Source organism: Raphanus sativus, chromosome 8 (assembly GCF_000801105.2).
Source record: "Raphanus sativus cultivar WK10039 chromosome 8, ASM80110v3, whole genome shotgun sequence".
Lineage (NCBI taxonomy): Eukaryota > Viridiplantae > Streptophyta > Magnoliopsida > Brassicales > Brassicaceae > Raphanus > Raphanus sativus.
Genome location: NC_079518.1, coordinates 24,648,255 through 24,671,678, shown reverse-complemented (window position 1 = coordinate 24,671,678; position 23,424 = coordinate 24,648,255). Strand labels below are relative to the sequence as shown.

Below are 23,424 nucleotides of genomic sequence, written 5' to 3'. Positions count from 1 at the left end.
AAACCACTGCATCTGGACGATTCAGATGAATTTTAAGACCCAAGATGTAGTTAGCATCTTCCTCAACAAAGAGGTGTCTGACTCGGTGCACATTCCAAGTGCCATATCTCGAGTCTATCAATTCAGACACTGTCAAGGATAGATCGACTTCATCTGTACGATATCTTGGGGGTCGAGGAGCGTCTAAAAGGATCCAGTTATCGTACCAAACATGTGTGCTCTGCCCATCACCAATCTGTTTCATGAGCCCCTTTACAAGTAACTCTCTTCCATGCATAATACTTCGCCAAGCATACGAAGGTCTATTGCCGATCCCACAGTCTAAGAATGAACCATTCTTGAAGTATCTGCTCTTCATGACTCGTGCTAGTAAGGATTGTGGTTTAGACCAAATTCTCCAAGCTTGTTTGCACAACAAGGCCTGATTGAACAAGGCAATATCTTTAAACCCTAACCCTCCAAGTTCCTTAGGTTTACATAGCTTTTTCCAAGCAACCCAAGCTATCTTTCTTTTTTCCGAAGTTCCTCCCCACCAGAACTCAATCATCACGCTGGTGAGCTTCTCACAGAGATCCTTAGGCAGTTTAAAACATGTCATGGCGAAGACTGGTAGCGCTAAACCAACAGACTTGAGAATAACTTCCTTCCCACCTTGAGAAAGTGTATTTGCTCCTCCTCCTCGTAGCCGTACTTGAACTCTATCGTGTATGAAATTCAAAAGCTGTCGTTTGGAGCCACTGAAACACTCCGGCAAGCCTAAGTATGTCCCCTCTCCTCCTTCAGTCGAGATCCCTAAAGCCTCTTTCACTGCTTCCTTGACTTCATCAGGAACCTTTGAGCCGAAGATGATTGATGACTTCGCTTTATTTATCACTTGGCCTGAGACATCTCCATAGAGCTTCAGTCGTCTAACAATCTCTTCACTTTCAGAGACTGTAGCTTTAGTAAGTAGGAGGCTATCATCCGCAAATAACAAGTGATGAACCGCTGGTCCCTGTGAAGAGAGTTTGATCCCAGTAAGGCTGTTGAGTTGTTCAGCCTTGTTAAGAGTGTTGACCAATGCTTCCGCACCTAATATGAACAAGAAAGGGGAAAGTGGATCTCCTTGTCTAAGCCCTCTTTCAGGTTTAATGAAACCATGTTGCTCATCATTAAGGAGGATTGTGTAGGTCACAGAACTGATACACGCCATTATCCAAGTCACCCATTGACGAGCAAATCCCATGCGTTCCAACAGAGTTTCAATGAAGCTCCACTCAACTCGGTCATAAGCCTTAGACATATCAGTCTTAATGGCCATGGAAGTCTCAGTAACTCCATCTTTGGTCCTCAAGGCATGTACCATTTCATGTGCTACCAAAATGTTATCGGATATCAGTCTTCCCCCTACAAAAGCTCCCTGTGTATCAGAGACAATGTCTGGTAAGATCTTCTTCAGCCTCCCACAGAGAATCTTGGAGACAATCTTGTAATGAACAGAGCATAAGCTTATTGGCCGTAGGTCCTTCATCATCGAGGGATTCAGAATCTTAGGGATAAGTCATATTTGCGTATGATTCCAATCCGAAGGGAGCACAGCAGTTTGGAAAAACTTTTGTACCTCTCTCGTGGTGCTAGGCCCCACAATCGACCAAAACTTCTTATAGAACACTCCCGTTAGCCCATCAGCTCCAGGTGCACTACTTCCTTTGATATTGAAGGCTGCTTGTTTCACTTCCTCCTCAAGGATCGGAGAGGTCAGCATAGTGTTCATCTCCTCCGTTACCTTGCTAGCAAAGCCATCAAAAAGAGTCTCGAGATCCCACGGATTAGAGCTACTGAAGATGTCTCTGAAGTACTCAGCTGCAATGTGGCCCTTCGAACCCTCAGAGAAGTGCTCCCTGCCATCCGTATCCAAGAGCATCAGAATCCGATTCCTAAGCTTACGGCTCTTAGCACAGTTGTGGAAATATCGAGTATTTCTATCTCCCAGCTTAAGCCATAGCTTGCGACTGCGTTGTCGCCAAAAGGCCTCTTCATCTCTGTGTGCTTTAGCAAGGTCCCTTTTTAAACGATGCATCCTTGCAGCACACGGCATCCGCTTGGAGATCTCCTTCTCAAGAGCCGTTTTTAGCCGAGCAATCTTCCCTCTGGACCCCATCTTTGTGATGCGTTTCCACTTGGACAGTTCAAACCTACATCGTCGGATTCTTTCCATCAGTGGAGTAGTATTTTCCTTCTGGTCATCTCCCCAACCAAGCTTCACTATGTCCTCAACTCCAGCTTGTGCGACCATGCGTTTGTCAAACATAAAACGCCCACGCCTTGTATCTCTTTCCTCCCGAACAAAACTGATCGTAATAGGACGATGATCAGAAGCTCTCATATCACCATACTCCATATGAGCTCTAGGAAATATACGGAACCACTCATCATTGCCGAAGCTGCGATCCAAGCGACACTGTACCCATATCTTGTCACGCCAACCAGCCCAAGATAACCAGTTGCCTGAGCTGCGGATCTCTTTGATACGGCAATTATCAACCATATTGCGAAAGTCCCAAAAGGTAGATTCTTGTCTAGTAGGTCCACCTACCTTCTCATTCGCCTTCAGCAACTCGTTAAAGTCACCAACCAGTAGCCAAGCCTCGTTTCTACTAGCTCCAATGCTAGTGATCCTATCCCATACTATGTTTCGGCGGTCCCGCACTGGATCACCATATATACAAGAGAGAAAAAAGGTAAGGGAGCCAATCTTCACTTGTAAATTGATAATCCTCTTGTCCGCCACTAAGACATCCACACTATAACTTCTCTTCCAAAAAACAGCCAAACCACCACTCAAACCAACAGGTTCCACTGTTAAGACTTCATCATAACCATACTCCTTCTGTAACCCAACCATGTAAGCACGCTTTTGTTTCGTTTCTGACAAAAATAAAAAATCCGGGAAATGATTTTTCCTCATTTCACGGAGGCGTTGAACTGTCTCGTCGCTTCCTGCTCCTTGACAGTTCCAACTGATAATGCTCATTGGGATGGCAGCGGCTTCAAATCGGAAGCCACCGAAGGTTTGGTAGGTTTCGAAGATTTAGCAGACTGTTCTTCAGCAGTCATTGAGGCCTTGCGTTTGGTGAGATTGTTACTGCTCCCAGGTAAGGTACCGGATCCCAGGCCAGAGAGATCGTTACCTACAACGTCATGTAGAGCTGAGTCAGAGGGGTGGGGAGCTCTGTTGAAACGCTTCCACTTTTGAGGCCGGCGTCTACTCTTTTTACCATCTCTCCAAGTCCCGGAAGGTGGGGTTCCAAAGGAAGAGCCCATACGAAATACCGTTGGACAAGAAAGAGAGGATGCAGAGGACACTTCTTGATCATCAGAATCACGGTTAAGGTTACGTCTAACCTTCCAAGTAGGTTGCTCAGACGTTGTAGTAGCCTCATCTCTTCCAAAGGAACGCTTCAGAGGTCTCTCATTATCAGTGAAGGTGAAGACATGTCCTTTGCCCTTGTTAAGATCATGAGAGATAGTGGGTTTCAACGAGGACGGTTCCACAAAGCCAGGAGTGAGGGATTGTTGTACTCGCTCTATTCTTGCTTGACATTCAGTAGCATCACTATGCGAGATGTAGAGTAGAGCAGCAGCACGTTCCTCAGCAGGTAGCTCCGGAAACAGGGGAGCGAAACCAGGAGGGACACTAAGACCAGGAACAGAAGGTTGTTTGACTGAAGCGGGCTGCACCTTTGAAGAAGATGGTCCCTCTAGCTGCTGCGGAGGGGATTTGGGAGCATCCAAACGCCTTTGAGGTTCCTTGGCTGCCACTTTCTGATGAACAAAAGGGCAACTAGGTTTCTCATGCGTAAGACGGTGGCAGTGAAAACATCTCTTGCGAAGTTTTTCATACTCAAATTCTATGATCACACGGCCACCAGAGGGTAGATTCAGGGGCTTGAATTCAATAGCTGGGTTCGCTATGTCCAGACGAACAAGAGCCCGTATGTACGTTTCCTTTTGAGAGACTTTTGGATCATAAGCGATTTCCAGCACGTCACCAATTTTAGAGGCCAAGAAATCCATGGTTTCAATCCGATAATGGTTCATCGGAATGTGTCTAATACGGACCCACACGTCTACCGTAGTCAAGAAGTTTGCAGGCGGTGCAGGAACCCATCGGTCAAGCAATATAGTCCAGTTGTTGTACGACCAGGGTCGGTCATTCAAGACAGTGAGCATGTCTTCCTCACGTTGGAAAACAAACTGGAACTTATCACGCGAGAGGGCAATCCCTCGGACTCTATTGTAGACCCTCCAAACCCTTGGCATAGTCTCGATCATCTTGTCCATTAGCTGGCAGGCAGGGTTAAGGAGACGACCAAGAAGGCTCATAGCATTCTCCTCATACACATGGAACATCGGGTTGTCAGGGAGGTCCACTGGCTCTTCATCATGCAGCGACAAGGAGTTGATAGCGTTGTGCAAGTTATCAGCCATAACGGTTGCACCGAGAGCAGAAGCGCTATTTCGATGAGACGGAGCTGGGAGTTTCGGTAGAAGATCCCCACAGTAGGAGGAAGATGAGGCGGAGGCGCAGTTATTATCTTGATATTCAAGAATGATTTTTTGGGAAATCATTATAAGATTGCTAACTTGGAGGAGACGCACAAAGGGAAAAGGAAACCGTATCAAGGAAGAAAGGAAAGAAGCCCAAAATAAGATATCAAGCCCAAACAGAAAAGGCAAGGAAGAAATCAGCAAATCACTAGAATTTGAAGGATAAGGAAACTTAATAAACACTCCAAAAATAATAATTAGCACAGCCCAAAAAGGAAAACCCCAACCACCGTCAACTAAAAAGGAAACAAAGCCGGAAAAGATTTCCGGTGGAGAGCAAAAAAATCTAAAATGTGTTTCTATGACTCTATGAACCATAAAAAATGTAGAATCAAAATCTTGGGTTTTTTTTGCTCAATGTGGAGAGAAAGTGAGAGAGATGTTGTGTTTAGTTCATGAGAGAAAGAAGAAGGGTAAATCGAAATTGGAAGCATTAAGAGCTTCAAATTGGTTGTTCATGGTGGTTGGGGTATTGTTAACAATGGCAATCTTGTAATTACTTGAAGATGATGAGGATGAGAGAGTAAAAATGTCATTTTTGAAAAAATGAAAAAAAAATTGATGGCATTTTCGTGAATTATACGAACTTGTGGAGTGAATAGGGCAAAACCAATTTCCAAAAAAAAAAATTAGTTTTGTGTTTGACTTCAACTTTTAAGTCTTTGCAAAAAGCCCGGATTTTTAAGTTGAAATGAACAAAATCTGGATTTTTTTTAAGCTACCCGAGTTTTGTCCGATTAAGATCAAATCGCGGCGGCGGGAGGCCGACAAACGATTTTCTTGCCGCTAATTGGCCCTCGATGCCGCGTTTTTGAACAGATGTTATGGTTTTAGTCATATTTGGGCTCGTTATTATTTTGTCATGAAATTTTTTTAAGGGAGAATTGGAAAAATGGGACACTTTGAACTTTTGTTTGTCACAATAAGACTTTTCATACTTTTGGCAATTTTGGACATATTTTATCCTTGTTTTATGAGAAAAATATTAAGTAGAGTTTTAAAAATATAAAAAAATATTAAAACTGTAGGAAACATAAGTATGACAATATATAAGCTTAAATTTTGAAAAAAAAAATTCGAATCATATTTTATTTTATCTTCTAGCTACAGCTAGAATACTCATTCTGGTAGTCTACTTAGTTTATAATTCGGATTATAAGTTTAAAACACTGATATATCCATGCTAGATTAACATTTTAGAGAGTGGGGCAGACTAGTTTTTCTTTACCCCGCGTTTGGACCTCCTCAACGATGAATGTGAAGTCGAGGGCTTCCTCGGTAATGGCTTGCTCGGTGATGGCTTGCTCGGTGATAGCTCTCCAAGCTCAACTTCAACCCTTGCTTCCTTACGTGAATCTCTAAGCTCTGCCTTCTTCTGCTCAAATTTCTCATCCATCTGTTTCTGTAGCCTCTGCTCCATTCCAGAGAAATTCGCATCAAACAACTGGGTCATAAAAGCTTTCATGTCTCCATACCACGATCCGGAAGCCTCTTCTTTCCCTTTCCCTTTTTAGATGACACATCACTCGTTGATCCTCTTGGAGTCTGAAAGTCTTCATCACTCTCATTCCCATTTCCTTCACCATTCGCAGCTTCTTCAACATTCACAGCTTCGTCATTAAGATCTAAAGAAATCTCGAAGTGTTTTCGTACTCCCAAATGTGCTCACTGAAGTCATACTTCTTACTTATCATCTCCTTCAGAACGATGATTCTATCATCCCTCACATCACCAGCTCTGCGAAATTGGTCATTATCGACAACATCCATATTCTCTGTCCATGAGATGTATGGAAAAGTGACATCCTACAGAAGAAAAGGTAAAGAAAGTTAATCCTAAAAGCTCATTTGAAAGCGGATTAAGGCAAGGTAAATAGAAATAATTACCTCGTTTGTGAAGATTCTCTCCAAGTGAATGATCTCGTCATATGACACCTTCGCAGCTCCCACCCAGTTAACGCATCTAGGGCCATCCTTAAAACCCTTGACCAGATTTTTACCACAGAGCTTTCCAATCTTTGGTACAGCTTCCATTGTCCAAATTTGCAAGGCGTAGGAGAAGCCATCGAACACGTAACTAGTAGTCTTCTCAGATAGGAAGTCACGCGTTTTTACTACTGACTCATAGAGTAAATCATAAACATCAACTCCCCAAGGATACCTACGAAGCTTCTCAAGATCCATGACCACCTTGATGTATTTGAGGGGGATATTAGCCTTCTCATCTCTCGCTAAAACCACATACATAATGATGCAAAGGTAGACCAATCTGATGCGATCTGCATTACGCCACTTCTTCACCGCATTATTGTGCTTAATCCACAGATTGTAGACTGTAATCCCTTCTTTCTTCCTCAATACCCTGCTCCAGAACCCATCATCATCATCACAGTCACTGAACTCCTTAAGCGAGATACTAGTATCGCACTGAAGCCCGGTTACTGCGTGGAACTCTTGCAGTGAAAACCGAAGTGCTCTCCTCGTAAAGACAACCAGAGCTCGTGCTGTTTGTAAGTCACCAGCTCCCTGCACAAGAAGCTGTGTATCACTCTCGCGGAGAACCCAAGACCATTCTCATGCAGCTGAAAAATCTGACTAAAAACCGGATCTTTCTTCACTTCTCTCAACTCATTTGGCAGCCATTCCTCCAACTTTCTGATAATGAAGTCGATCCTGCAGTTGTTGTTGATCTGAGTCACTTGGGTCTCCTCGCCCTCCTTAAAAATCCTCTTCGGTAACTCTTGAGACATATCTATAAAACATGAAAAAATTGTGAGTTCAAAAGTATCAATATAATCACACAATAATGAGAGCAACAACAATCATGTCTACAATGAACAGATACACAATCGGATAGCAAATGGTATAAGACATGTCCAATTTCATAAGCAATATACATTACAATCGGACAACATACATTACAATCAGAAAACATCTACTCTACTGAATTCTAATATTTCTCAGACAAATATACATTACAATCGGACAACATCTACTCTACATGAACACATACACAATCGGGCAGCAAATGGTATAAGTTATCAAGACTCGAATTTCCTCTTTTCCACTGAATTCTAAGATTTCTAAGAGCAAGATACATTACAATCGGACAACAACAAGTCTAAGATGTCAAAACCCGAATTATCCCCTTTCCAAAACCCTAAATCGTTTTGATACAAATACAATCAAATACATATACAATCGGACAACAACTACTCTAAGATGATTAATCAAGCCAAAAATGCCAATTTCAGTTTAAGAAAGATGAGAAATTAGGTTTACAAAAAATTAGGGTTAAATGAATCAATAGACGGAATCGAATACCTTGTGTGAAGAGACGTGAGATTTTGATGAAACTGAGGGAAGAACACTTCGATTTGGAGTTGACCCGTCCGACGAACCTAGATGACGAAGAAAACGTCGATTAAGGTTTTGGGGAGTCGGATGTAAGAGGAAGACGAGGAGGGAGAAGAGATTTCTTGTTAGATAGAAGTTCAGATGAAGAGATCGGCTGAGAAGACAAGGGCGGTGAAGAACCCTAAATCGCCATGGGAGCAAGCTCGGCGGAGAAGAAGTAAAAAAGTTAATTAGGGTCGCGATCTTTTTTACCCGATCCCCTCTTTTGTTTAATCTCATTTTTAATTCATTCTTTACTTTTAAATGTTATAAATAATAAATCTATTGCAAAAAATATTATTTATAATTATAATTCAATTACTAAAATGAGATTTTAAGGGTATTATAGTATTTACAAGAATTAAAATCCTAATTTGACAAAACATCTTGCAAAAATCCTAGTGTGACAAATCCTAGTTCAAAGTGTCCTAAAAATCTAATTTTCCCTTTTTTATAATCGTATCTATTTGCAAATTTAATTATCACACTAGATTCTGATCTACCTTTTAAAAGGGCGGGTTTATTTTTTAAAAACAATTTGTTAGAAATTTAAATTTTATACTTTTGTTATTTTTTATAATCATATTTGTGTTTAATATTTTAATATAATTATTTGTAACTATATTAAATATGTCAAGTTTCATAACTATACACTTATGTCATATGTATTTCAAAAATTATTTATACTTTATTTCTAAAGTTTGTAACATGCTATATTTTCTTAGTAGTTACCTAACATAATTAGTTAAGAATATTCGTATCCGAAAAAATGATTCGGTGTCGACCCGAAAATTAAAGTCTCATAATCTATTATATCTGGCATATACACTCGGACGGTTTTTAAAGTGTTATATCTGAAAACCAATATCAAATCCAGTCCGCATCAAAAACCGAACAAATTTTTTGAAAAATGTATAATTTTTTTTAATATATTTTGTTATATGTATATATATATATATATATATATATATATATATATATATATATATATATATGTAAATGAGTTAATATGGCATTCACTAACTTTAAGTAAAATCACATTTAATAAATATTTTTAATCGAATAACCTATTTAAAATCTGTTAAATTAAACCCGTAAAATATATTTTTATGAAAAATACTTCCATAATAATATCAACTGATCATGTTCCTAATTTAATAGAACATATAGATTAAATAATTTAATTTTCTTATAAAAAATATTTATATATTATTATTTATTATTATCTTAATTGATTCATGAACTTTATTGTACTGGTCGAAATTTTAATCTGTTTTGAAAACTATATATATTATTAATTTATATATTTGCTATGATTTTTACTCATGGGCTGTTGGTAGTTGTTTATCATGATAATAACAAATATTTATAATCTATATTATTAAAACTGAAATTTTGGCACTGTTTGGAAAGATAGATAACAAAATAAATGAGAATTGTTTGGAAATATAAATAGCAGATTAATTATTTTCTTTTATTTATAAAATTTAGTCATTGTATTTACAATGAATTAAATAGTTTCTTTTTATATTTTTATATTTACAGATTCTACCATTGCATTTAAAATCAATTTAAATTAAGTAATTACAATGGTTGTTGTTTCTTTGTGTTGAAAATAAAAATACAAACGGGAATATAAAGTATATATATCATATAGAAATCTAAAATATAATATTAATACCTTATTTAGTTTGGTCAAATATAAAATTTCGAGAGTTTAATTTTCAAGAAAAAAAATATCATAAATTAATAATAATTCATAGATAAGTAATGCATCTATATTATTAAATTTAAAATAACTTTTGGTAGTGTTTGAAAGCATGAATAACAAAATAAATGAGAATTGTTAGGATACATGGATAGCAGATTAATTATTTTCTTTTATTTACATATTTAGTCATTGTATTTACAATAAATTACACATATTATTTTATACAACCAACGGTTTATGAATTTACGTTGAATACAAGTTAAATCAAACATCCGTCCGGGAGTGCGAGTCAAATTATTGTTATTTGTTATAAAGCTAACAATGACAAAAAATATTATCAAGCTAATAAAATAATATTTATTTTTGTCTAAAACTAACAAAAATTATTAAAAGTGGGTTTGTATCTGGGTTGTATAGGTATTTCTATTAATGATTTGTATGTGGAATAGTTGATCATCATCAAAAGAATATTTCATGAAGTTTATATAACACGTATGAGTTTCGTACCAATGAATAATATTATACCTCTCAGTTTTCTATAGTGTGAGACACATTACGGTTACTTCTAAAAGAAGAAGGAATATCACGGTTGCATAAAATATATTGAACTAAACTTATATCAATAGGTCATCATCCTAGTTTGAAGTGATTTAATTTTTAATGAGTTTATAGATTATTACAGAAGAATTAGAGAATTTAATGTGATTTTTACTAAAACATTCTAAAATCTCATATAAAATAGTGGAATTTGAAATTTTATTTTTCTAACCAAGGAACATCTTTTAAATACTCTAGAAACACTTAAACACTATAAAATCTCTAACTTAATTTTTTTTTAATAACAGTAGATTTCAAAGTGTTTTATAAAAGAGAAATTTTTAGGTTCACCTCTAGAGTGAAACATTTAGGTTCACCCAACCAATAAAATTTCCTTATTTCATATTCGGTATCTTTAAAAAATAAAATAAAACATTGTCAAGTTATATTTTATTTTTAAACTAAAAATAGAAATAAATAAAAAATAATACAATTGCAAACAAAAACACATTTAAAAAAATATTTTTAATACCATCAGCCAAACACTAAACCCCAAACTCTAAATCCTAAACCCTAAACTATTGGATAAATCCTAAACCCCAAATAGTATTGATATCGCATATTTTTGATCGGATTTCTTAAAAGATCTGCATCCCAATGATCAATGACATTTAGCACATGATACACGTTCATCCACTAATTCCGACCACCTAACCCAACAAATTTCAAATATTAATATACTAGCTCCAATCCCCAAAGATAATGTTTTGGAAAAAAAATTGGCTCATAAAGATAATTTTGGGTGTGTTTTCTATAAGTTTGTGTTATTTAAGGAAAATATATTATAAATTTTTTATTGAATTACTATCAGTTTACATTTTTTCAGTTTACAATCACAGAAAATAATATATTTATTTTACAAATTTAATGTGGTTTTTAATGTTTGTGAAAAATGAGAAATATATTCACATTTCAATCACTTAAACTAAACATGACACTAAGCCTAATTAATAACAGTAGCATTTAACTAAAAGGGGGTGCAACTGATTCTCACGATATTTCAAGTCTGTCGAGAATATAGACCCTGTGTCTTCCCTGCCAAGTTTCTTCCTAAGATCGCTTCCACTACTTGACTCATGATCTGGTTTCCATGATTTGCTGTTCCCAGTTCTATGATATGATATAGCTTGGGAACTTCACACCATCAGCAAAAGACAAACCCCCAAACTAAGCAAAATATGGACAGAGACATATTTGCTCAAAAAAAAAAGGACAGAGACATATTTGCTCAAAAAAGGCACATATATGCACATGCAATTACCACCACCTAACATAACTAATCTTAATTAATAGTGACACTCCACCTAATACAAATCATGTTAAAGCTATTACTGTTAGATATTTATATATAGATAAATAAACTGAGCAGAGGAAGAGAGCATCTCGCAATTTCGTCCTTCCGCTCTCTTGAGAAAATGGGGTCAAAGTTTCATGCATTTATGTACCCATATTTTGCTCTTGGTCATATGATCCCATATCTTCATCTTGCCAACAAACTAGCTGAGAAAGGTCACCGGATCACTTTCTTGCTTCCCAAGAAAGCTCAGAAACAACTCGAATCTCTCAATTTGTTCCCAAACAGCATTGTCTTCCACCCTCTTACTCTTCCTCTTGTTGAAGGTCTCCCCGTTGGCGCAGAGACAGCCTCAGATCTCCCACCAAACATAACTGGGAAAGTCATATCTGATGCCATGGATCTCTTACGCGATCAAATCGAAGCAATGGTCCGTGCTTTGAAACCAGACCTAATATTCTTTGATTTTGTTCCCTGGGTTCCAGAAATGGCCAAAGAGTTTGGAGTCAAGAGTGTGAGTTACCAGATCGTATCCGCAGCTTGTGTAGCTATTGCTCTTTCACCACAGGGTAATCCTTCCTCAAAAGTGGCGTTACGTGGACACGAAGCTAACCTCTATTCTCTGTTCACCAATACCTGCCAAAGGCTACTTGTTCGTATCACCACAGGGATTAGGAACTGTGACGTGGTTTCCATAAGGACATGCGCGGAAATCGAGGGTAAATATTGCAGTTTCATCGAGAGAGAATGTCAGAAAAAGGTTCTTTTGACTGGTCCAGTGTTCCCTGAGCCGCAAGAAAAGAGTGTTAAACCACTAGAAGATCGATGGAACCACTGGTTAAACGGGTTCGAACCGGGCTCGGTAGTGTTTTGTGCGCTGGGCAGCCAAACCATTTTAGAGAAACATCAATTCCAAGAACTCTGTTTAGGAATGGAGCTAACTGGTTTACCATTTCTTGTGGCGGTTAAGCCGCCAAGAGGCTCGTCAACGATTCAAGAAGCGTTACCAGAAGGGTTCGAAGAACGGGTTAAAGGGCGTGGAATCGTTTGGGGAGGATGGGTGGAACAACCTTTGATATTGGCTCATCAGTCAGTAGGTTGCTTTGTGAACCATTGTGGATCCGGTTCGATGTGGGAATCTCTGGTTAGTGATTGTCAGATTGTGTTTATTCCTCAGTTAGGTGATCAAGTTCTCACCACAAAATTGTTGAGTGAGGAATTAGAAGTTTCTGTGAAAGTTCATAGAGAAGACTCTGGATGGTTTTCCAAAGAGAGCTTGAGAGATGCAGTTAAATCCGTGATGGATAAAGATAGTGAGATTGGGAATATAGTGAAGAGGAATCGTATGAAACTGAAAGAGACTTTAACTAGTCCTGGACTGTTGAGTGGTTATGCTGATAAGTTTGTTGATGCATTGGAGGCTGAAGTCAACGACACAGAGTCATCATGAATTGAAATACTTTTGCCAATTCTACTGTAACGACGTTTCTTATGTATTAAAATAAATGGTTATTAACAATCTTAATATGATTTTTCGAATAAATAAAAAATTTCCTTTATTAATTAGTTTGAAACATTATATATAGAGCCTTACAAAGAATGTTACATGAATATGGGTTACTCCAAACATGTAAGAGGAAGCTATGTTTACCACTAAACAAAATTATGTACTAATGTAACTGGCAAAACACCTCTTAAACAGTGGATTACCTTTTCATTTGGTATGTACCGTAACAGTATGCCTATTGTTCTTAATAGTGTTATTGACAGCTTTTAAGGCTAATCAACAAACAGACAACAAACAAGGCGTTGATGCACGGAAACTGGAACGACAAGATCTTAACATTATAAAAAGAAATCGGCAACACGTTTATAGGAAAGAAAAAATCAGTGATTCATTACATCTACCACATCTGTTATATGTACACAAGCCAAAGAACCATTAGAAGAAAAACTTTTGTATACAAAACTAAGCTTACTTACATTAGAGGCATTACCTGCAAACTTACATTAAAAAACAAAACAAACGTAGAACTACGAGAAGCAAGAGATAGCAAAGGGGATGGAGAGAGAGATAAACCCACGAATCTCACCTTAATCTTGACTTGAAAACGATAAGGTTGGGATTCGAGGAAGGAAAAAGGCACCGTGTTAGCAAATCTGTTCTGTTGCGGAAGATCAGTTGTTTTTTCTACAGTTGTCATCAAGTCAAGCTGCTTGTGATTGGTCTTAGTTGTATTATGTGAGTCTTCATGCTACAATCTGTAACCTGTTTGTTTTGCGTTTACCCCCAAAATCAATATCAGATTATTGCAGATAAAATCTAAAATCCCAATTAAAAGAAACAAGATAAGATTCATCACCTGCATAGCTGCTACTCTTGATAAGAGACCTTGACATCTTTCAAGCAAAACCTTTTCCTTTGCAGTTACATTCACCGTTTCCACCATTACCGTATTCATTTCATCAACCTAGCCATGATTAATAACATTTTCAGACCCAAGAGATACAATATAGAGAGACAGAGAGCATATTTTACCTTCAAAGTAAGCGAGAATATAGAAGATGACATAGCTTGCATTACATCAACAGCTGAACTAACAGCATGCTTAAGGTCTTTGATATCAACCTAACCAAAATTGTTTTAAAAATTTAAGCCAAAAACAATCATTGTCAGGTCCTATTAGTATATTATGTGACAGAGGTAAGTTACTCACCACGGTTTTTCCAACGATTGGTAGACGAAGCGTGCTGGCTTTCAAGGCTTGGGTTGCTCCAGACAAAGAACTTGAATGATCTCTATCAAGAAGAGACCATTCTTCTAGATATCCCATCTACACAAGCAATTTCATTATCCATACTATTCTTTCTTATATGCATACTAGTACTACAGTTCTGATGGTTCCTTGTCAAAGTTTCAGAATGTTGTGTGATGATTCTAAGCAAGTAAGCATACCTACTTCTAGTGGTAGTGGTAGATATAACCATTTTTACCTACCATACATAAACAATTTAACTAGAGTCCAGATTCATTTGCTAAACCTGTTACCATTCTGCAATAATTGAGTTTATATATCCAAAACTTTGTTTTCTTGCTACAGCAAGAAGGAATCATCACTACGCTAAATTCCACAGAATAATCTGTGACTTCTTTCTCAAAAAAATAGAAAGAAAAGAAACAAAATTTAATAGAAAGAGTTAACATTCTTACTTGTCCTCTAAGAATAGAAGCCAGTTTCAATTTTTGCCTTAGCAAAAGTAACTTGATTCGTTTTAATGTAACGCTATGGCGCAGTTCCGAGATTGATACCCATGCATTCCACAGATTTTTCTGGCAAAGGAAAAAAGAAGTACATTCACATTCTATGTTATGCCAGAAACAACAAGAAAGCATCTACGATCCATAAAAAGAAATGAAAAAAAGAATCACATAAGCCATACCTCTGCGTTCAATCTTCGCACCATGAAAGCAGAGTCTGCTCTCGCATTAACAAACCTCCACTGCAAGTAACGGTTATACAAAAGCCTCAACAAATGTGCATCCACAACACGACCTCCCCCAATCTTCCCTCTCCTAATATCAGCAGAGAAACTAATAATCGATGACGTGTCCTTGCGGTTATAACCATTCATTTGATCAGACACTCGAGAAGGACTCGAAAGGACCCTAGCTGGAGAAGTAGTAGCCCAAAGCTTACTCGGTGAAGCAGAGCGAATAGCAGCAGGAGAAGAAGCCATACCACGAGGAGATGATGACGACAGAACAGCATCACTAGAAAACCTTTTCGAAAGACCAAGCTTTGATGATACACTAGGATCCTGCAACCGCCTTAACCGGGTATTAGTCTCTTGCCAAAACCTAGCAGAAGCCACAACGTTCCTTGACTTGGAGACTTCTCCGTTAGTGCTACCAGAAGAGACACTATCAGTATCAGAAGCAGTGAAGTCACAGGAAACACTATTGTTTGGTCTTCTTCTAGCTTCTATATCTAAACTCAACCTTCCATTAATAGAAACCCTAGGACTTCCATTAATAGCAACTTTTGGACTTCCGTTAGATCCCACCTTCACTCTATCACTGCCGCAGTCTAAGCTTCTCGAGAGCGGATTCGAAGCCAAAGGTTCGGACTTTCCTCTCCGGGAAGCTCCGGGCCAGCGATGCTGGTCAAGTGGTTTCGAGTTCTCTCTCTGATCTCGCGCCGGCGTCGATCTCCGGTGAGAAACCGGCGAGGCGGGCTCCTTCTTTTTGCTGACGGGAAGCGAAAAGGCTTCGCCTTGGAAAGAGACAGACAAGCTCCTGGTGGAAGTGATGAGCATCTTCGTCGCCGCCGACATTTCGGCCGGAGCCGGCGACGGCGAGGGTCGGCGGCGGTCGACGGATTGCGACCGTTTAGGTAGCAAAGAAGGTGTTTTGATGGGGTTAAAGGAGGAATTGGTGGGGCGAGGGAGTAAGGGAGATGGGTATCGTTTGCTTGTCTTGAGAGTGGCGGAGGATGAAGAGGAGGAAGAGGAAGATGTTGTTGTTGTTGTTGTTGTAGTGGAGGAGGACAGAGAGTGAGAAGGAGATAAGTAGCGAGAGGGAACCTGTTTGCCTCTTGGTCTTCTTTGTTGTCCTCCGACATTGTTAAGCCGATCTCGAGGTGGGTCAGTGCTACTGGAGATTACTCCAGCTACCATTATACTGCCTCCCAGAGATTGCTTCTTCTTCTTCTTCGTTGTTGGATCCTCACATTGCACTCAACAGATTTTTCTTCTTTTTCTCGCCCAGACTCATCAAAACCGGAACTTTTTCAGAGATTGTTTGCAAATTATGGGATTGAAGAAGGATTTGTGCAGTTCCTGTTGCTTGGCAGACAGAGGAAGAAGAAAGAGAGAGAGAGTGATGGGAGATGGGGGAGAAAATGCAAGTGGGGTTTGCCGTTTGTGGATTTGGGGTAGAGGTCTTCCTCAAAAACTTGTTTATATGAAGTCTTTTTTAGTATTATTATTTTTTGGCTTTTTCAGAGGTTTACCATCAACCTTTTTCGAGTTTGGAATGTTTATTCTTAATTTTTTTTTGTTTGTTTATGATTTTATCGGAATTTAGTTTTGTTTCTGACATTTCTACTTTCTACAGTATTATTGTAAATATCTTTCTAATTATAACTATGAATTTTGCATTATTATTTTTTGAATAATAATGCAAAACTAGGTGTTCTGTCCGCATGCGGACTTAAATATTTTATAGTTACTTATTATTATATGCATTTATAATTAAAAGATTATAATAACAATTTTTTAAAATTCATTTAAAAATTCTTACATCTTAATTATATCTTTTTGCAAATTTATTTGTACACTATATTCATTATATAGAAATAAATATTAAAAATCACTCAATATTCTTTTTTCAATTATATAGAATTAGGAATTTTATTTGATTAATATTTAGTTATATATTTTATGTTTTCAAATTTTTATTAAAATATTTTAAGATAACAACACAATATATATATATATACATATATATTTTAAAAATATAATTTTAGATACTGAATAATTCTTAGTGTTACTAATTTAAATCAATTATCTAATCAAATAAAATAAATTATATAATATTTTAACGTGAAAGCTCTATTACGAAAATACTTCGCATATAATAGTATTCCAAAAGGTTTAAATCAAAAATCTAATTATTTATATTTGAAAATTTTATCTTAATATTTCTAGATAATAACAAAAAAATATATATTATCTTTGGTTAGAAAAAAATTATCTTGTTTTTAGAATATATTTTAATCAATTATCTAACATATTATATAAATCAAATATATTTAATATACAACTCGTTTTTCTTATAAAATAAATTATATTTAAAAATTCATTGAAGGTATCATTGTACTTAACTACTCCCACTTTTAACGTGAGAGCTCATTTGCAAAAAAATCACTTAGCAAATAATCATTTTACATTTTTAATATATATATATATATATATATATATATATATTACTAATTCAAAAAACCATCATAATAAATTTTTTTATGTTTTTGAAAATTTTATAGCTACCATTAAATTATTTGTACGTGATAAAGTTTTTCATCAAAATATATATGCTTGTTATTCCGCTACTGTTTTTTTGAAATAAAAATATTTTTATACACTACAATCATTGATAATTAATTCATCGAAAACACTTATTTTGGTAATATAAAATCCAATTAATTTTATTAATATTTAATTATGTATTTTATTTTAAGTTTTAACGTCTTATTGATTAAAAATATTCTTTTCGGTTAATAACACAGTATACATAGAAATTATATTTAAAATTTAAAATTTTATTAGCTTACCAGATATTAATATATATTTTTAGTTACCAAAAAATTAATATAATATATATATCTAAACAGAAATATTAATATATATATATATATAGAGCAAGATCAATATTTATAAAATAATATAAGGAAAACAACTAAAACAATTTTACTGTGTCCCAAAATAGTATAATATTTATTAAAAATATCCTAAATAAATATTAATAAAAACATATAGTTACAAATCGATTAACGGATCCAATTCATAATCAAACCGAGTTTCAGCTTTCAATAAGGGAAACAACTAAAACAAAAGCAATTAATCATGACATCACCCAGTAGAATCAAAATATTATAGAGAGATAATGGCAAATATTTCTCAAAAAAGAGAAGAAGATAACGACAAAGAAGTGGTAAGTTTCAATTGAATCTCTTTAACAAAAAAAAGTTACAACTGAATATATCACAAAAAAAAAGAATATATCTTTTATAATTCGCGCTGTAAATTATCTACTCTAACGTAATTAAACTTTAGCTAGTTTGATAAACTATAATGTTTAATTGATAAATTAAGAATATAATAAATCTAAATATTTATAATTTCACTAAGAGTACAATCGATATTAACCAGTCTAACTTTTAACGTGTGAACTCCGTTGCGAAAAATCACTTCGCAAATAATAGTATAGATAAACTTTTTTCGTAGTTAGCTGAAAAAAATGCAGTGTTCATAATTAAATTAGTGTATTGTAGAATAAATATGTTTGGTAAGTTGTTGCTTATATTTATCAATTAATTCAAAAAATTTAGTCCGTTAAATTTTCAGTCTAGGCAGAGTTTGTGATTTATTATGGTAAGTGCAGTAATTAGCTAATTGGCATAATTAAAAATTTGAAATAGTGGTTGGTCAAATTCTTTATCTTTTAATTGTGAAGAATAATAATTTTTCAAAATTTTAACTTTAACTCTTTTTTTCTAATTGTTTAGATTATACCGATATTATAGTAAACATTTTAAATATAATTTATATTTTAATATTACATATTATGTACTCTATAATTTTATTTTGAATTTTATTATACAGCATAATTTATATATATATATATATATTGATTTATTTTTTTACATAATTAATTTTTATTACATACTAATATATTTGTCGAGTTTGGCATAGTAATTTTATAATTTGCAATAATTAAATAGAGAATCTATTTTAAAGTAGAATTAAAAATTTTACATTTTTCATAATATATATATATATATAATTTTTTATTTATTTAAATTTTTATTTGGTTATCTGTAGAAAGAATATTTATTTAAAATAATTTATATTTTCATGTTTTATTTTTTTAAGTTACTGTAGCATATATTATTTTAGTATATTTTGAAATGAGGGAATTCTAACTTACCACAATTTTGATGAATTACAAATTTATCTTTAAAAGATGATCATTTTCATAAATTCCTTAAATTTGTGATAAAATATTAAATTTATCCTCGTAGATCATTTATAATTGTTTAACAGTTATTTATAAAAGTTTATAAATTCAAATACACCTTTTAAATTAGGTTTGGGACTTATAATCCGAGATTCAGATTCGATCTGAGATCTAATTCGGATCCGTTTCAAAAATCTGGATATCCGAAGGTTCGCATTTGAAACCGGATAGTAAAATGTTGGATCTTTCCAAACCGAATCCGAATCCGGATATCTTAAACTTTTAGTCCGGACATCAGGATCTGTAATTTTTCTTGACAATAAGATGGCTAGTCGCCTAGGAGACCGCCGGTTTAGATAGCCAAACAAGAGGTAGGAAATCAACATATAACATAGCTGAAAGTGAACTCCTCTGTACCACGTGCAAGCTTATCCGCCATTAAGTTTTGTGCTTTTGGAATATATCTGATCTTGAAATTAAGGAAGAAAATCTTACTACGGAAAAATTCCTCCATGTGTGTAGCAAACGCTAAGAACACCTTTTTCACCAGTTGAGAAAAATATGTCGCAAATACTACGTCCGAGAATTTCAGAGTCTTCATGCACTTCATCTCCCAGATCAAGATTTCACATTTCACATATAAAGGTGATAGGCTTTTTCTAAGATTCATTGCCCCCATCATAACATTCTCTGAATCCGTTTTCCAACAATATCAACCATGTCTAGTGAAAATATCTTGCGTCCTCCAAGCCCCATCAACAAAGAAAACTCTAGTATCCCCCATTGATTGCCAGCTAATCTCTGTTTGAAATTGTCCCTGATTTTCCTGCAATAAGACAGGCTGAAAACTAAAAGGAAACCAAAAATAAACTAGAGTCTAAACCAGTTTACAAAACCAGATACTGAGGAAACCCTAATCGAAGAAGATAGGAAGACAAAAATGGTGACGGTCGCCGAATGTGACTCGCCAAATCTTTCTTCCATGGAGGTGCCACATCGGCCGCAGTCTATCGCCTAAGCCCGAGCACCCAAAAATAGGTCAAATTATGTATTCCTAACTTTATTATATATTAAACCTGAGAGAATACAATAGGTCAATTTTCCTAAATTTTATTATGAAGGAAAGTGTGTACGTACGTGAGATAATATCACTACAAGCAAATTAGTGTCTTTTGCTACTGACGTTAATGAAACACTTAAAGAAAATCAAAAGTTGTAATGTCACTTTTAGCTTCCATCAATATTTTCTTGCTTCGGAGTGGGTGTTAGTTAGTCCATGTTTAGTCATTTTTGCTTAGAGTCAAAGCTATCTTAGACAACCCTCTTAATAACAGATTTGGCACAGATTTCTGTTTCTCGATATTCTCTTTATTAGTTATAGTGATATGGTCATAATAGTGAAATCATCATGCTCCTCTTGAACTTTTTTTCCAAAGAGCTTTACTCAAAAAGTTCCAATATGTTAACAAGAATATTTATCAACAAACAATCATATGCGGGTTTAGCAATAAAAATAACTTTGATAAATGGTGAATTTTCATATATTAGTAACATTTTAATCAAATAAGTGATAATGAGTTTTTTTCTAAAATGATTAATGAGTTTCTTCGAATCAACCAAAATTTCAAAATGAATAAACCAAAGTCCAAAAATCTTATATTAAAAGATATGTTTACATAAGTTTGAAGAAAAGAAGGTAGTTTATATAATTGGGTCATGAGTAGCTAAAAGTCTGTTGTGCATTCTCCATGGACAGTCCTAGACTTCTGGTGATGATTATACGAACCTTCATCATCGACCAGTAAAGTTTACAATTTAGTAAAACAGAGATATTAATCAACCAATTATAATTTTTGGAGGTTTACTGGTTTAGTATATTTACACAATACACTATATATGATGTCATTGTATAAGATAAAAAGAACATTGTATAAGATGTAATCCTATAAGTTACAAAAAGAAAGATGTAATCCTATAATAAATAAGTTTTGGTCTTCCAACATATTATATATATACTTAAAAATTCAGTCAAAAAATAAAAAATAAATACATACTTGTGTTTTTTTTACATACTTGTGCTTGTCGCAAGTGGCTCGTGGATACACGATATGCATGGTTGGTGCACATCCCCATGAGCTCGAGCGAACGAGTCCACACACGCACAACGAAAACACTATCAGATGGTATTAAGTTTTTGCGATATAAATAAATAGGTACGTACATGCATACCTTAATCGATTCAAAAGCGGATACGGCACACCCCAAAAACTCCGCGATCATGTTCATGTATACGTTAATGACGTTAATTCTATCAAACTTCTAAAATAATTGAAAGTAAACTGTCGTCTAAGATTTATAGCTAAACCACTAAACCAAACTATACGAAAATGTGTGGGGATGACATCTCATTTATTGTTATTAATTAATTGGAAAAAAAGGAAAAGGCCTTTAATAAGAGTCGCATCTCTATCTAACGACCTTGACAACTTCCATTACACTAAAAAAGCAATTGCGTGCGTGTTATTATTTCCTTTTGAAGTTTCCATTGCTTATTTTTGTGACACTGCGAAGATAGTAATACAAACTACTTGAAATATCTTCCTATTATCTGGATGGAGCATATTCTCAGGTAATAATAATATAAGTTTATTTCAGATAAACTATAGACCTTTGTAACAAAAAAAAAGAACTATGGACCTAATCGCCAAAAACATTTTTCTGCATTCTAAATATATAATTTACTCAAACATATCCACACTTATAGCCTTATTCCAAATTATTCATTCTACTTGACCAATCAATCGAGATTTATATTATATTTAGTTCTTGAAGGCACAATATTTAGCACTATATCGGAGTATTTAGCGGAAATTTTATATAAAAACATTTTCTTTTCCAACTGTAGAATATTCTCAACCATCTAGCTATAGGTTCAAAGTAATTTGATTTATGTATTCTAAACACAATATGATATCACAATGACTATTCTAACGAATAGTCATTTCAATAGATGATAGATTTGTTAGATAATAGTTGAAATTAAAAAAGATATGTACTTGTTTGACAAAAAAGCATTAGATATATATACCCAAAAATACATTAGAGATTGATATAAGTTCAAATGTTAGGTCTAAAGTAGGTGTTTTATTAGTATGTTTGTAAGATCCATGTCCATTACTGTATATAAAGGCTCTTTTAAAATCATTGAGGATTAGTATGTTTTATCAGCGAAGTTTTTTAAGATCATGTGACTTGAAGCATACTTCACAGATTATTGGCTAATCATATTTGTTTGTTCACTAGAGACACCAATATATATTAGTTAGCCAACTTCTAAAGTAATTAAAATATTCAAAGTCCTTTTTAACAAATAAGTGGTAATCATTTAATATTCTCACCAATCTACTTTCCGGAGCATCCTTTCCACTTATCCCCAACACATTCTTCTTTTTTTTTAACACAAACCCCAACACATTGTTATTCAAAAGTCTTTTTTCTTACATTATCTTACATTATCACTGTGTATGTATCTTATTCTTTCTTCCTTTTCTATTTCTCTATATATAGTTTTGAGATTGTAAAACCGAAGTGAGCTTCTATTTGTAAGTCATTAAAACAATAAATTGTTCACAAAGTTTCTCGCATGCCTACCAATTTTTTCAGAACTTTTAAATGTGTATATGTTTCTGTGGTGTAGTAACTACACAAATTTCCATACCAGACACAATACCAAGAAAAACTACACAAAATTCCAAAATATATTGTCTCGAACAAGTATCTTGTGTGACAAGTGTAAACGTGAACGGAGAATGCAAATTTAGTTAATCCCCGAGTAGAATATTCTCTATATTTAACTGCAAGCATAGTTCTTATTTTAAGACCAGTGTCAATCCTGAAAATATAAAAATCTGAAACAACTAAGAAAAAAATTTAGGTCCATTAGTTAATAGTAGTGTTATTTTTGAAAAATATATATTTTTCAAAATAGAGATGAAAATAATTGAACTGCTAACATTGTTTCATAACCAACTACATTTTACATTTACCACTAAACTTCTTGACCACCTTAATTTTTTTTAATTGCCGATGACTTGGATAA

The 23,424-nt window shown here is 34.9% G+C and overlaps 4 protein-coding genes across 4 annotated transcripts; 1 reads left to right on the top strand and 3 right to left on the bottom strand.

Annotated features, from left to right (window-relative positions):
* Positions 1 to 3,009: 3,009 nt before the first annotated feature.
* LOC108820375 (uncharacterized) lies at positions 3,010 to 4,611 on the bottom strand. Its single transcript, XM_018593323.1, has one exon. The coding sequence runs from the start codon at positions 4,609 to 4,611 to the stop codon at positions 3,010 to 3,012; it is 1,602 nt and encodes a 533-aa protein (XP_018448825.1).
* A 1,440-nt stretch (positions 4,612 to 6,051) lies between these two features.
* Positions 6,052 to 7,339, bottom strand: LOC108820374 (uncharacterized). The gene is made up of 4 exons (XM_018593322.1): positions 7,193 to 7,339; positions 6,477 to 7,115; positions 6,260 to 6,395; positions 6,052 to 6,215 (listed from the first exon to the last, which is right to left on the bottom strand). The coding sequence occupies exons 1-4, from the start codon at positions 7,337 to 7,339 to the stop codon at positions 6,052 to 6,054; spliced, it is 1,086 nt and encodes a 361-aa protein (XP_018448824.1).
* Positions 7,340 to 11,669: 4,330 nt separating this feature from the next.
* LOC108820791 (UDP-glycosyltransferase 79B5-like) lies at positions 11,670 to 13,150 on the top strand. The gene has a single exon (XM_018593795.2). The coding sequence runs from the start codon at positions 11,709 to 11,711 to the stop codon at positions 13,035 to 13,037; it is 1,329 nt and encodes a 442-aa protein (XP_018449297.1). The 5' UTR covers positions 11,670 to 11,708; the 3' UTR covers positions 13,038 to 13,150.
* A 291-nt stretch (positions 13,151 to 13,441) lies between these two features.
* LOC108819081 (QWRF motif-containing protein 2) lies at positions 13,442 to 16,532 on the bottom strand. Its single transcript, XM_018592070.2, has 6 exons — positions 15,029 to 16,532; positions 14,799 to 14,918; positions 14,305 to 14,421; positions 14,127 to 14,216; positions 13,951 to 14,058; positions 13,442 to 13,856 (listed from the first exon to the last, which is right to left on the bottom strand). Exons 1-6 carry the CDS (start codon positions 16,262 to 16,264, stop codon positions 13,791 to 13,793), a joined length of 1,737 nt encoding a protein of 578 aa, XP_018447572.2. The 5' UTR covers positions 16,265 to 16,532; the 3' UTR covers positions 13,442 to 13,790.
* Between the last annotated feature and the right edge of the window lie 6,892 nt (positions 16,533 to 23,424).